Source organism: Trachurus japonicus, chromosome 11 (assembly GCF_045865225.1).
Source record: "Trachurus japonicus isolate A0001 chromosome 11, Traja_1.0".
Taxonomy (NCBI): Eukaryota; Metazoa; Chordata; class Actinopteri; order Carangiformes; family Carangidae; genus Trachurus; species Trachurus japonicus.
Window position 1 is genome coordinate 9,517,351 of NC_140917.1, and position 15,828 is coordinate 9,533,178.

Consider the following 15,828-nt stretch of genomic DNA (forward strand, 5'->3'; position numbering starts at 1 on the left):
GCTACTCTATTTTGGTAAGTCATCAGTGAGGTTGCAGCCAGTTGTTCGTGCAGGCCAGCTATGGCATCTCTGGTTAAGTTATTAAGTCTTTGAACATTAAAGTGGACATAATTCACTCTATCCACATTCTTGTTGATGGTTACCCACCAGAACAATGATGATTCAAATCCTGCAGCAACTTGGTTTACTAACTTATATTCATCAGGCACACCTCTGGGAACCCCAATTGCGTCTATGTAAGCAGGTGAGTCTAAATACAGATCAAAAACAGCTCTCTGGTGCACGTGAGAGTGGGAAGATGTTACGGAATCACGATGATAGGTTGACGGCCACGATTCTATTTCAGATACGGACGCTTTAATTACTTTTATCGGCGCAATTAATGACACCAGAGTGCAAGTCCCTGACCAATTATTAGGGAGTGTATTTCTCAACCGGTTTCCACCACAATATACCAGTAAACATCCGCCCGGGCATAGGTTAGTTGTGTGGCATTAGTCCAATTCGTAACATCGATGGTATCTATACACCAGTCATTGGGAATATCACCTACTTTGACTCCAGAGGTTTTAATTCTAGTTAAGCAGGTATGTTTATTCTTGACCGGTGTGAAAATCGGAGGAAGTGCTGTTGGTGGGGATAACGGGTAGGGGGTTTCAAGGTACTTACATTTCTCCTCAGGATTTTCACTCATATGTAGATGCATCATGCAGTAAGTTTCATTATCGGAAAAGGTGATGGCACAGTTAGAAGGGCTGGTCTAGGAGAGGAGCAGACTATACAATCCTCTTTGATCGATATTTTGGCGGCGTTTACTACCCAGTCCACCCAATAATTTTTCTGTGTGAAACCCGTCTCTATAGCCAGAGTGTCCTCTACGGATAGATCGGTGACACTCTTAGCCACGGTACCATCCCCGGCCAATTGGGAAGTACTGGTCACAGGGGCAGAGGCTCGTGAGGTAACATTTAACATCAAAAAACCTAGGGGATCAGTCCCAGTTTCGTAGGATCCGAGCACCAAGTGCGTAGTATCTGACATTTTAGGGTTTTTTAGCGTAAGTATGAGTGGATTGCATGAACCCTTGTTACAAGGATAAGTTGGTGTGCCTTTAATTAATGATAAACGCGATTTCAACTGGTTATTAAGTTGGTAACCCCAATCCTCTGGTCCAGTGTTAGTTATTACCCTCTCCCAAGGACAGTAAGCACGACCAAGTAAGTATTCACCGTCCTGATAGCCCACATTTGTACAATCGCATAGATATTTCTCTGACCATTCGTAACTGTGCTCGTTTGAACCACATGGCACGATTGAGCATAGGTCGAACGTTACCATGCCATCCTGGTTCTCAGTAAACACAAAATTTGGAAGATCCTCCCTTCTTTTCAGCGCTCTTTTAGCCAATTGGTGTACAGCTGTGGGGGGAGAGGTCGGACGAACGTCACTTTTAAAGCTCTTGGCTTCTTTGGATTTCAATGCCTGCCCCTCCCTGCACAAGAGGGGCATGACAAAAAGCAGGGTCGCTATGGATAGCATTGTTACTGAGACTCTGGCCCTACAGGCTAGTCTCCACTGTGACATCATCATCATGTCTGTTCACTGTAAGTTTCGGTCTTTGCAGGTATGGTAGAGTCCTTGTCAGTAAATGAGGTTGTCATGTCAGTCCGAACCTCAGTCAATGTTCTTTCGTCAGGGTGTGAGTGAGAGTACAGTGAGTCTTATGACTCCAGCTACTCAGTCGTTGTCCATCAACCATACCTTTAAACAATGAGATGTAGCTTCTGCTACCTTGTATGGTCCCTTATTTATCCACCATTTCTAATGACCTTGACACATTTCGATAGCTTTACATGTGTTAGACAGATCGGGGTGAATGACACAGTGCCCAAGTGAGGACCCGATCAAGAAACTTCTACACAGAGTCTATTACTCCGTGCGCTTGACCGCTGGGGGTTCTCCCAGTCTAATCACTCGTTTTAATTCACCAAGCTCTGCCACACCGTAGTTAACAGTTTCCCTTTACCCTATTCCAATGCCCCCCAATACAGAACTACTTGAGATCTGAGTCAGTGCAGAAATTCTCGATCAGTCTCAACTGCTCGATACCAAAACACTCACACAATCAAATGATCATCAAGTAGGAAACCACCCCACAGTTAGGCCTAATATGAAAAATAAAAAAAGTTATCCCTGTGACTTCATGAAGTATTAGACTCTATTGATGAACAGGAACAACACTACTAATTAATAGTAGTCTTCGGCACATTCCGGCATCGGCACATTCCGGCATCGGCTCATTCCGGCATCGGCACATTCCGGCATCGGCTCATTCCGGCATCGGGCACATTCCCGGTATTAAAATGTCCTTATGAATTTTAGAAGACAACCTTTAGAGGTTTTCCATGCAAGTGATGAGTTTTGCGTCTTCCAAAAACAGCTGGGCTTGGTTAAAGACAACCCTTAGTGGTTTTCCATTCAAGTAATGAGTTTTACGTCTTTCAAGAACAGCTAGGCTAGGACACTTGCTTATATGATATAAGCTTTCAAAGACAACCCTTAGTGGTCTTGTAGTGTATTATACACCTTAACTTTCTTGCTTAAATATCTTGTATTATCTTATGTTCTTCTTATTGTGTGTGCTTTCTCTGAACTGAAGGAATGTGTGAATTGATGCTCTGCTTCATGGGTTCCAGATGTTGCCTAGAAGCAACTTGGTCTGTTGGAAAGTTGATGATTGTTTTGTTTAGCCTAAAGGCTGAAACCTTAGGTCAGGGGTGTCTTCTTCCGTTGACCTATGGTGGCCCAAAGGTTATCAATTTGGTCAAGAGGTGAAATCCCAGAAAGTAAATAGTCCAGATCAAGGTAGTCTTTGTTGATTGGTTGCATTCCTTAGTTTGGAGAAGGTGGAGTGTTTGGAGTTAGAAACATATATAAGGTCAGAGCTTTGGGCCAGTAGAGAGAGATCTCATATTGGACCAGAGATACTCCAGGATTCGGCATTTTTGTACACTGTTCTTCTTCTTGTTAATAAACTTCTTTTTTGAATACAAGCGAAGACGTGTCAGCGGTAATCCCTTCTTTTCATCAACACATCAATATACCACAATTTTGGCGTCACGAACAGGATGTGTTTGTGGCTCTTCAGTTTTTCTTCAGCTTTAGCCAGCCGGCTCCTGCATCAATCTGGGCTTCTGGGAAGTGTGAGTTTTTCACAATATTATGTGCTGGTCTGTTTGTTGGAGCTGTTGTCTGTCTGCTGTTGGGTCACACCGTTAAAGAATCTTTGTGTGGGTGATTGTTGCTTTGATGATTAGAAGCTGTTTATCGTTCTAAATTTTTCTAAATTAACCCGTTTAATCCCAAATTTTTCCCTGCAAAATAAGTGCATACATTTCACTCCTTGGACCTCCCTAACACATAATATGTATGTTTTTTTTCATATCATGTTGGTTTTATTAGTGAAAATTTAGGTTTTATACTCGGCAACAATTGTTGCCGGTGGGAAACTGCATAGTCAAAATTTTCACAAACTCTATAATTTGACCTATTTACACATATAAAAAATAAAAAATGACACTAACATGTGAAACATATTTTAACAAGGCATGTACAAATGTGCATCCTAGAGGAACTTCTGCTTGTTTACCTTGACCAAGGACTACACCTGGACCCTGTCCTATAGGCTACTTTTAGGCGGATATGTGTGGACTCCACAATAGGGCTCCATGTAAAACATGCACACTGTGGGTGAAACAAGGCTCCACAACTTGTACTCAAACCAGATTGGTTTGCCCCTGATTACCTGACTGCTGCCATGCTTGCCATACTACTATTATTACCACTTCTACTACTACAACAACTACTACTACTAATAGTATAATAAAAGCCATATGTGAGCAGAATCCCATGAAAAGTCAGCAACTCATCCATGCTCCAATCAAGTGCCTTCCCTTGGTTTGCATTGAATAGACATTTGACATCTCAACAGTGAGCTCCCTCAGAGAAGGATACATCAGCAGAACAAATCAACAGGGTCTGGGTGTAGTTTTTATAGCCTACTGCAGTTGGACCGTCACAAAATCTGGTATATTGGATGTGGCTGGTCACCGTGTCACCACACACATCACTTTGGGGTCTTTTTAGGTCTAGAAGATCCAAGATCAATGATATTTTTAAGATGTGTAGAAAAAAACACAAGATCAATAGAATAAGCAGCTAAAACCTTTGACATCTAGTATAACGCTATGTGACTATGTGTTATGCTAGCGGCAACAATTGTTGCCGTGCTTACATCTACTCTCCTTATGATCAAAATATGCATGCAGGCATACAATTCTCATTACATATCAGTAGTAGACCCTTTAAAGAATATATGTACAAAAAATGTCAGTTATATCTGTTAATTAAAGTATTTTATTTACTTCCTCATGTACACGTTTGAGGCAGACATCTCCCCCAAGAGGTGCAAGCAGGAAGTAAAGAGGCCTGGTCATGTGACCTTTTGCACTATTTACATGAAATTGATACAATTTAGAGTAAACAGCATATTATTTCATTTTAAAACTTGCATTAGGTGCCCAAAGCTAAAACAGCAGTTTTAGAGCTTCCAGAAGTTAAAAGAAATGACCGGCAACAATTGTTGCCGGTGGGATTAAACGGGTTAAGGGGGGTTTTTGGTCTTTCATTTTTGGCTTTTGGTTTTTGTTTGCGTTGCAGGCAACGCAAAAAGGGGGGTATAGGGAATTTGGAATAAAGGTTGTTGGGGGGTACTTAAGGTTAAGGGGGGTAAGGATGAGTAAAGTTAAAGGTGGTTAAAGATTTCAATAGAGGGAAAGTTACAGGGGGGTATATAAAAAGTAAGGATTAAAGGGGGGTAAGGATTTGAATAGAGGGATTTTTTGAGTAAAAAGAGGTAAAATAGAGGGACATTTTGGGATATTAAAAGAAATAAGGTTAAAGGGGGGTTTATTAAGAGTAAAAATAAAGTTAGAATAAAGAGTTAGAAAGAAGCTTTAATACATATGTGATCACTTGTTTTGTGTTTGTTTGTTAAATCCCCATTTTTGTGTGTGTGTGTGTGAAGATTGGTTTTCTTTTGTGAATAAAGTTTATGATTACTTGATATGATAGAGTGTATGTTGAATAAAGGTATAAGAGTGAATAACGTATAAGAATAAGACGTTTGAGTAAGTTATAATATGTTATATTATATATATAATTATATATTCTTTAAGTTTTAACAAATATGAGCCTGAGAAGGATGTTTATGAACCTTTAAAGGACGTTTAATAAGAAATAAACCTTAAGAATCTTCTAAGGGGACTTTGTGATTAACTTGCTATGAGCCTCTATTTAAGGGGACCTTTGGGAAAATAAATCCATAAGAAACTTATGAACCTCGGAAGAGTAACTTTTTGTGTGGTGGAGAATTTTTTGATAAAGCCTGATTAATTTTGGGAAAACACTTATTTAAAGTGAGAATGTTTTTATGAAAATTATAACGTTCTAAAGTTATAATACAGAATTTTTGAAAGAAAGGAAAAACTTGCAGTAGGAATGTGTTTTGTGCATCTAGTGATTTTATAAAACACTGAACTATTTGTCTGTCTTCCCTTCATGGAGCGAGAGTTCAAGGAGGAGACCAGAGTTTAAGAGGTGTGTCTAGAGGAGGACAGAGGACAGCTGGCTTGGATCACAAGGATTGAGGCTTGCAGACGACAGCGCATGCATCTGGATCCAGTGATAAAGGCCAGTGTGATTTTATCCACAGACTCTTTCTGACATTGTTGATGCATATTTAGCTTGATTGATAATAGTACACTCATTTACATTTAGTACACACATCTACAGTACATGCATCATACATATGTTGTAGTTAATTAGAAGGAAGACTTGGCAACTGACTGATTAATCAAGGCTAACTGATGTTGAGCTTTTGTAATTTGATAGATCTGATAGGAATTCCTTTGAAGTTATTTGTTTCATCTTTCTTTTGCTGACCTTGGCAATACAGAGGTTATAAATGAATTAATCAATATAAATAAACTAAATAATATTTAATTAGTTAAGTTAAAGTTAAGCACAAGAATAAATGGGAGCCATGAGAATGATAAAATAGATGTAAACAATCCAGAAGTACATACTCCTGTTGAACTAGAAGAATAATCCTAAATTATTAATCAAAATAATACAGTTGTTGGTGTCCACATGAAGTGATCGAAATAATAAAAAGGTGAAAAATATAAAGAGAAGAGACAAATAGAGCTTGATATTCTCCAGTTGCTTGAAAAGAGCTAGGGTCAAAAATGGATGAAGGTTATGGGAAAGTTGTAGAGAAAGTTGTAGAGGAAGTAGAAAAGAATGTAAAGAAAGTAGAAATGTTGATGGCAGAGATTGATATACTCCTCTCACATTTGGTCCCAGTACAGAGACCCTCACCTTATGAGAAGGAGGAGGAGTTTAGGGAAATGTATCCTCAGCTCCCAGTAATTAGTCAGGAGGAGGTCGAAGATCAGAGTGATGAGGAAAAAGCTGTGGGAGGATATGATTCAGCAGTTAGAAGGTTATTGGCTAGTGCAGAAAGAAGAAGAGGTGGAGTAGAGAGGGAGAAGGATTTAAGAGAAGGAAGTGAAAGGGAAAGCAAAGATGAAAATGAGAATAGGGATAGTAATGGAGATTTGGGGAAAGAGAGTCCTTCAGTTTCAAGAGGGCTTGCCAAGAGTAAACAGCTACAATCATAGTTAAATCAGTTTCAGTATCAGGCACCACAGCCTTTATCAATGGTTCCTGTTGTTTATAATGCACAGCCGACCTTTGGTCTGCAGCAGCAGGCATGGAGAGGAAGAGGTCGAGGAAATGTAGGGAGAGCAAGAGTAAATTTCAATCCAAATTTTCAACAAGTTCCTGAAGTGTGTTATAATTGTGGACTGGTTGGTCATTTTGCTCGTGAGTGTAATAAACTAGGAGGAGGAAATTTCAGAGGGAATTTCAGAGGAATCCCAAGGGGCTTTAGAGGTCAGCTAATGACATTCCGAGGACTGGTGAATCCCTTCAGGTGCCCGCAGCTAGGATTCTAGGGCTGCCCAGAAAATTCGAAAGGGAGGTGTCAGTTGGTACCTCTTACAAAATCAATTGAGCTTTGCTACAAAAATAAAAAAAACTACAATACCTATACTGGTATCAGGAGCCTATACCTATCTGTACTTTTGAGAAGAGATGTTTTGTGTTCTGTGATGACACTAGCATTAAAACCAGTTAATTTGTTCTCCTTTTATGTCTCAACTGTCCATTGCATTGCCTGGCATATTATCAAAACAAGATGTAAACATTTAGGAAGTGCAGGAGAAAATATCAACATCAGGATAAGGACATATTTTGACTTATACTTGTCTGAATGAGATTAGTGTTGTAGTGTTGAACAGCCACTCCTCAACACTCATGTGTTGTATTGTTTTGATTTTTGTTGATAGTAATGAAATCTCGTAGAATTCATAAGTTGTAGTTTAGCATTTATTGACCAAACTGACATGCATCAGATGCTAAAGTAAAGAAAGTAAAATTGCACTGCTTTGGCAGTAACATGTAGTATGAGCAGAAATGTGAAGTCTAAACAGTTGTTTTTTGTCATTCTCCATCTTTTCCTTTATATAGTTAAGAATTATTGTTATTGCCATAGTGTAATAAAATGAAACGTAGGCCTGCATAAGAAATATTTCTTAGTATGTTTAAACTCATTGTGTTGGTAAATGTTGATTAGTTGGTTTACTGTGGGAAAAAAAAAAGAATATCTTATTCTACAAGTCTCACTCAATTATCCACAAAAGTGGCTTTCTCATAATAAAATGAAATAGGAAAGAACATGGCATGGTAAGAAAATTGTGTGTCTCCAGTGTAAGACTGGGATCCACTACTCACTCAGGTCAACAGCTCAATTTGAGCCAAAGTGTGAGGCTGCTGCCTCTTAAAGTTCCAGTGTAAAATGTATAATTAAATAATACAAGGACAAATTAGAAATTTAGCAAGCTTACTATACTTATTGCAGTAACATACAGTATATTCAAAGAGCTTAATTTACACAGTGTGAAGTTGTATGGTTACCTTAGAAAGTTGAGATAATTACAAAAAGGAAGCTGTTCTTGAAATAAAGAAATAGTTGTGGATAGGTAGAGGTGACACTTAAGATTCTATTGGTCTTTGGAGAATCATGAAGGATTGATAATAGTGCTCTCAGCCCTTTTAGGTCTGACGATTCAAGAAGCACATGGGTTGGCCCATGTTGCAAGGGGGGAGGTTATAGTATGGATTGTATTTGCTTAAATAGACTGATTGGGTTATAACCAGGTGGATGCTCAGTCACTTGCCAAGTTAATCAAGTTTTTATCAAAATTTTGCAAGGTTTTTGCCACATTTTTGTGAAGAGATGTCATGAGCAGGAGGGGACTTCTGCTTGGATAATGGATGAGAAGTCTGTGGATACAATTGCAAAACTGATTTAGTAAAAATATAGGGATTTATGTGTTTATGTGCATTTGATGTTTGAAATGTATTTGCTGTTGCAAAGATACTGGTTTGTTTTCTCTCTCCCTCCTAGAACATAGGAGAGAGATCACTGTGAAAGTGCCAGGCTGTTCGGGGACCCAGATGTTCTGAGAAGATTCAGTCATCTAAACATGAAGAATGTGAATGAAGTGAAGGGCCCTGAACATGGACACTTAAGTATTTTGACCACATTGAAGATTGACACTGTGGAAGAACTGCAGTATAATTTAATTTGGTGTTTTTATGGAATGCTTTTTGACATTAAAGTTTGATGTCTTTCATGATGATATGTACTCACTGATGTATGTTTTTGCTAGTATGTGGATATTGGAGCCTCAGATGTTTTCTTTCTTTTTGACGTTTAGGGAGAGTAATGTTAGGCAGGGACAGGTCCAATGGAGGATTCGATGGGTTGACCAGCCTGAAATTGGATACTGTTTTGATTTTATTTGTCTGAGGTTTTCATATGTATCTACGGAATTGTTTCATTCAAGTTTTAAGAATTTCTTCTTTTCTAATTGGTTTGGAGTGCTAAACAGTGGTTGCCTAAGGCAGAGGGACCGTGAGAGAATTTCCTGTCCTTATTGTTTGATGGAAACTTTAAGGAAGATTGGCTGCCTGGCAGGTTTTCGCTCTCACACTCCACAAATTGTTTTATTGCTAATGATTGTTTCATTATAGACATTATATAAGAGTGTCTGTTAATTTCATTATGATAATCATTTGATTGTATGTTATCTTTTATGTGTCGAGACTCTACGAGCCTCGAAGGGGGGAAATATGTAGTGTATTATACACCTTAACTTTCTTGCTTAAATATCTTGTATTATCTTATGTTCTTCTTATTGTGTGTGCTTTCTCTGAACTGAAGGAATGTGTGAATTGATGCTCTGCTTCATGGGTTCCAGATGTTGCCTAGAAGCAACTTGGTCTGTTGGAAAGTTGATGATTGTTTTGTTTAGCCTAAAGGCTGAAACCTTAGGTCAGGGGTGTCTTCTTCCGTTGACCTATGGTGGCCCAAAGGTTATCAATTTGGTCAAGAGGTGAAATCCCAGAAAGTAAATAGTCCAGATCAAGGTAGTCTTTGTTGATTGGTTGCATTCCTTAGTTTGGAGAAGGTGGAGTGTTTGGAGTTAGAAACATATATAAGGTCAGAGCTTTGGGCCAGTAGAGAGAGATCTCATATTGGACCAGAGATACTCCAGGATTCGGCATTTTTGTACACTGTTCTTCTTCTTGTTAATAAACTTCTTTTTTGAATACAAGCGAAGACGTGTCAGCGGTAATCCCTTCTTTTCATCAACACATCAATATACCACAGTCTTCAAAAACTTGACTAGGACACTTGTTCATATGATATAAGCCTTCAAAGACAACCCTTAGTGGTCTTCAAAAACTTGCACGTGAGGCTATGTGTTTTAATACTTTATATGTGACCATTCAGTATACAACAAGACAATTCTCTTAATGGTATGAAACACAGCTTTTTGGGGGTTTTTTTTTCAAAATAGTTTTAGGGATGTTAGGATTACCTTATTCAGACAATTTAATTTAGTAGTCTCCAATGTGCAGAAATTTGATAGAAAAGGTTTCCTGCTTACCCTTCGTTTAGCCGGCTTTGAATTGTCTGAAAAAAGTTTTCCTTCGATCCACTCTGGTGGTCCTCAGTCAGACACAGTCTCAGAGTCAACCAATCCGGGTCACGGCACCATTTGTTAGTCCCGATTCTTTGTATTGGAAGCCCAAGAACAAACCAGAGAAGTCTTTCATACAAAAGTAGTAGAGTTTACTCAGGTCACAGATAAAGTACATCAGCGCTGGACTCAAAGTGACAGAGCTCTCGCAGGATCTCGGTCAGGAGTGAGTCCAGATTTCAGGAAATGGGTCACACTTATCTTCTTGGGCTGGGCCTGCCCCGTACAGAGGTTGGATGTTCTCAGAATGTGATAAGCAACATGATGTGTGTGTTGTTGTTCAGGCGTGTATCTAATGCAACAGACCTAACTGACAGACTAGGAGAACTCTGCAGTTACAGTATGTCCTTGGTTATCAGGCTAGAGTCACACTATCTGGCTTCATGTTCACACACATCAGGTTATGTGCGTTCAAGTACTAAATTAGAATACATGATATCTCAAAGCATACATGACGTCATTGAAGTATAAAAACAAAGTACCTAACGTCCCAGAACAGGTCCAATTGTAACACTGTAACACTGAAAATACATCAAACATCTCAAAACTGAAGTCAAACCTGTTTCGTCCATTACAATGTTTGTCCTGAGGGAGGCGCTAAAAGAAAAGTCCTTCAGTATCCAACTGTCAGAATCTGTACAGACTGACAGATCTGAGGACCAAGAGTATTTAACAGCTTGGTCAGTACTGAAGAGCAAACTGTTGGAGACATCCTCCAGACCAGACAAGAATAAAGCCTCATTTCTGCTGAAGGAACTTTCCCAAAGAACTAGGAAGCTTTTGAAGAACTATGTGCATTTCTACCACAGGAACCAGAGTCTGAATTAAGGTCTTGTGTAATTGACCTTCCACTAAATAAGTCGTAGTACTCTCTCTAGGTTCAGGAACTTTAGGGGGTGTGGTCTGCAGTACTGGACATTTTTGATTGCTCCAGTACTTGCTACATTGTATTTCACCTCAATATGGAGTGTTTTTCCATTGCGGTTCAAGGTGGAGTCAGCAACCTACAATGGAAAGGTCTATGTCAACAATGTGGAACGAGCTCAACATTATCCACCCCACCAAACATGTCCAGGAGAAGTTTCAAAAACTAAAGCGACTACAAAAAAAGTCAAGAACCACAACATGGTCATTGTCATTGACCGCATTCAAAGCATTGCCATCTTTCCTTGCGTCATCACTCGGGGTGGGTAAACAACATTTGAGTTAAAGACCCACTCCCATGAAAATCGTGTTTTTCGTGCTTTTCACATGTTCCTGTGGCATTTTTCTTGTGTTAGAGGACGTATCAGCAGAAAAGGAAGTGCAAAATTGCATTTCTGAGTTTTTCTGCCTTCAAATTGCTGTGAACCAATGGCAGACGCAAACTGGCAGTTTCAGGGAGACTGGAGCTGACGTGTCACAGCTCCAGGGGAGGGCACTAGTGCTACAAGCTCCCGCCCCGGTCTGCATCTGGCTCACAGCTCGGTGTAGCTGTCAAGGTATAACAGGTATAGCTCACCTGGTAGAGCAGCTTGCACCGTAAGCAAGGACTATGTTCCAGTCTGGGATCAAATCCCAGTGTGGAGTTTTACGCTAAACACGCTGAATCTGTAATTGTACAATGTCCAGCTGTCAGCAAGCGGGGGGTGGGGTGCGAGGAGGTGGCTGGGCGGGTGCAGAGCAGCGCAGTCTCCGCCCACCCTCCAGAGGTGCATTGCTAATGAGCTGGTTTTAAAATGACCGAAAAGGGTCGCGGGAGTGGGACTTTAAACTGATTTGAATTACGTTAGCCGGCGTTAGCTGCAACTGCTAACGGTAACGGTAACATCAATGTTGATATGACAACCTTGCTAATGTAATGTAAGATAGGAAAGCAGTAAAACTGTGGATAGTCAACGCACACCCGAGATACTATTCACGTTATTCAAGCCTGGAAGAAGCTTGTATTTTTAGCTGATATCAGATGTTGTGGTGAACACCGGAACGTTAAATAGCTCAATGGTTGTTGTTTTTTTTCTTAAAGCTTCAATGGTTGTTGTGTGATGGCGTTGAGACTTCCCACCCGTAATGATGACGTTTAGCAAAAATGGTGATGCTATGAATATGGCGGATTGGCCTGATTTGGATACTCCTCCCTGGACTTTTGGACTGCGGTCATGGAAATGCAGTCAGCAATGGGCCTTGGTAAACTTTTGGTTCCTGAAGAAAAATACCTGGAACTAAAAAGATCCCAAAACTAAATGGTCTAGGTACTTTTTGGTTGAAATGCACCATAAGATTTTGTCCCCATCTGATAGAGTCTTTACTTCAATTACATTAGCATAAGTGTTTTAACCCCACATCCTAAACTATCATTAATTCTGTCTTTGTATTACTTATGAATGGATATAGTATGGCGAAAATCAATGATTCTCCCTTTTTTCTGGGAACCTCCCTGATGTTGAGAACCCGTTCTGGACCTCACCCTCATGAACTCCACGCTGTTGTTCAGCGGCGTCTCTCTGCGAAACAGAAGCAGGAAGTTTTCTTCCTCCGGCAGCATCATGGCGGCCAACTGGAGGAAGAGGAGTTGTGTTGGTTTTGCTTTTTTTATGTGATACAATTCACAATTTGCAATCACCTACGTATTGTTACAACTGTTGATCTACACCGACACCTGAACCATTGCCTATTTCAACCTCACTTCCTGTTTCTGACCTGCTGGTTTAAATCCTATTGCTGACATGATCTTGACGTGTCGTCCTCTGTTAAAGCAGTAGGTGCTCGTACCTCTTGGATCTGCAGACGTTTGTCGGCTGCAGCGTCGAATCTCTCTCTGAGTCGTCTGATTGTGTCCTCAGTTATCTCCTCTCTCTGGAAAACCAACATGGACACAATGCACAGGTCATCTTCTGCCTTTAGGGGTAAATTGATCAAGATAAGTGCACTGGTGAACACAAGACATCTTGGAGGAGCTGCAGATGTTTACTCAGCCAATTCCTCTATTAATGAAAAATCCAGATATTCAGTACTAAACTGTCATGACCAAGATCTAACACTGACAAATGCTCTGGTTTCAGAACCAATAGGAATATTTGGGATTTAATGGAAGTGGTAAAGTACAATTTAGATATTTAATGTGCAACAGTTATTTGTTGTACCTTCAAGAAAACAATCAATTCAGTCCCTTCCATATTTAACTGTAATTTTCTGTCACAATTGAACGTTTCTGGCTCTAGCGCCCCCCTGTGGCTCCTTCACTTTATCAACAGGTAGATTGAAAGAGATTTGAATTGTATTTTCTCTCTTTACCTCCATCCCTCGTTTTTCCAACATGCGCTGAAAGAAGGCGTCCAGCTGTTTTCCATCGATGTAACCATTGTCTAAAAAACACACACAAACAAACAGATGTCACAGCAACAACCTCAGTGAACTGGTCATGTTTGTATTAAATAAATTATGACATAAAATTATAAAGGAAACAGAATCAAGATGGTTGATCCAATATACTATAATATAATATTCTGATATGTATTTATATTAGCTATTATTATCAGTTTGCATCTAATGTATCTAATTTGTAATGGAACTAAATAAACAGAATTACTGAAACAATAATTAACACTATTACCAATTTAAACTGCTTTATTGTGTTAATAAATGCTCTAGTTTGGAAAAACATTACGAAAAACACAATGAGGATCTTAATTCTCAAGTTTCAATGATTCATTTAATGTCACACGATGTCATAAAATCATTGAGCTGAACCTTTGTTTAACTAAAATAACAGCAGCAATAACAGAACATGTTAATTCTCTCAATAATGAACAGAGTTGTTATAGGCTATAATAAGTTCAAGGTAAATGTTAAGACGGGGTCGGTGTCACATTGACGTCAGACAATGAATCGTTCTCACCGTCAACGTCGAAATGTTGCCAGATCTGGAGAAAACCTGCAGCGTCCAGACCATCCAGAGAGACGTCCATGGTGCCGGAGACCAGAGAGGAGGACGAGCTGAAAAACAACAAGAGGAAGAAGAGGAGGAGTAGACTCTTCTAGAGATGGAGAGAGAGAGAATATTATCCTGATTTCATCTCTGGGGTGAGAGAAATGAAAGAGGAGAGTTTCAACAACTTGTTTTTGAAGGGAGGAGAGACAGAGAGAGGGAGAGAGGATGAGAGTGGGAGGCAGTAGAGGAGAGGGGAGAGAGGGAGAGAGAATGAGGGGAGGGAAAGAGAGAGAGGGGTTGAGAGAATAAGGGGGTGTGAGAGGGGGAGGATCAGAGAGCGAAGGAGAGGGGTGAGGAGAGTGGGAGAAGGTTGAGAGAGAGAGGGGAAGGAGTGAGAGGGTGAAAGAAAAAGGGAGGGGAAAGACGGGGGAGAAAAAGGGAGGGGAAAGAGGGGAGGGGAGAGAGAAAGGTGAGGGAGGGGTGAGAGAGACTGAGTCGTAGCAGTAAATCAGTTTTTATTGATATAAACAAACGATACAGAAACGAGCGACGTCTCACAAACATAAACAATAAAAACTTTTTAAAATAAAAATATTTTTCCCAGTAAAATAAAAAAAAAAAACCGTCACCGTGAAAGTGAAGTGAAGATCAATAATAAATCAATAATCAATAATTATACAGTATAAACCCCAGAGTTTGTGTGTTTGACTCTGATCTCTCTAGTGTTAGTTCATATTTACACTGACACATAAAAACATCTGTAAGTGCAGCAGTTCATGATTCACGATCAATCGGTGTGATCGGTGATCGTGAGGATACAGCAGCAGCAGCAGAGGTGATAGCAGAGCAACATCTGGAATCAATAATATGTCAAATGGGGGGAAATGATCTGATTGGTTGATTGGCGACACCTCGGCTGCTCTTTCTTCTCCGCCCACTCAGGAAGGAGGAGGAGCAACAACGGAGCCTTTCAAAATAAAATACACCCTCAATTTTCATTCATTGGACCTTTTTTTTTTTTTCTTTTTTAGCAAAATATGAGTTTTCCGGTCACATCTGGACACAAACACTGGATCTTCTTCAACATCTGTAACTTTTCTTGGCTCTTGATCCAAATCTTTCTCATTTTCATTCATGTCTGTCAGTTTTTTTGTTGTTGTTTTTTTTTAGAAATGCTGCCCTTGAAGTCGGAATAAAAATGACTCTGTTTGACATTGATGTTTATTCCCAGGTGGAAGCTGGAATATTTTCTAAACATGGACAGGAGGAATGAAAAAAAAAGACCAACAACCCTGATTTGCAGCAGATTTATAATGTTGAAGATAAAAAAAACTGAGTGTAAATTCCTATGAAAGCTGAGGGCGACATCACACATCATCAGCTCTGTTAGGTTAGCATCGTTAGCACTGTTAGCATCGCTGACGTCCTGTTAAAAATAAAAGTGAGAAAAACAAGCAGACTCATTTGTTTCAGTCTGATTCAGTCTCGTTGGTGATAAAATATGTAATAATAAAAAAAAAAAGACTTGAGGGTTTTGAACTCTTTGGTTTTTTTTTTTGTTTCCTCCTCTGACAGGTAAAAAAAAACAAAAAAACGTCTGTGCCAGGTCGTTATCTCCAGACGAGCTGATGGTTAGTTCACTTGCTGCGTTGTGAAGTAAACACAGTAAAAACCAAAGACCAA

The 15,828-nt window shown here is 39.7% G+C and overlaps 1 protein-coding gene across 2 annotated transcripts in view; it reads right to left on the reverse strand.

Annotated features, from left to right (window-relative positions):
- LOC146978210 (secretagogin-like) overlaps positions 1-14,182 on the reverse strand; it is a 28,564-nt gene extending 14,382 nt beyond the window's left edge. Inside the window, exons 1-4 of one of the 2 annotated variants that reach the window (XM_085790896.1) lie at positions 14,113-14,182; positions 13,509-13,579; positions 12,987-13,064; positions 12,682-12,771 (exon numbers count right to left, since the gene is read on the reverse strand). In XM_085790896.1, coding sequence (XP_085647022.1) covers positions 12,682-12,771; positions 12,987-13,064; positions 13,509-13,579; positions 14,113-14,182 — 309 coding nt within the window. Of the gene's footprint in view, positions 1-12,681; positions 12,772-12,986; positions 13,071-13,508; positions 13,580-14,112 lie in introns of both variants that reach the window. The other variant, XM_085790895.1, reaches the window with a different exon arrangement.
- Positions 14,183-15,828: the final 1,646 nt, after the last annotated feature.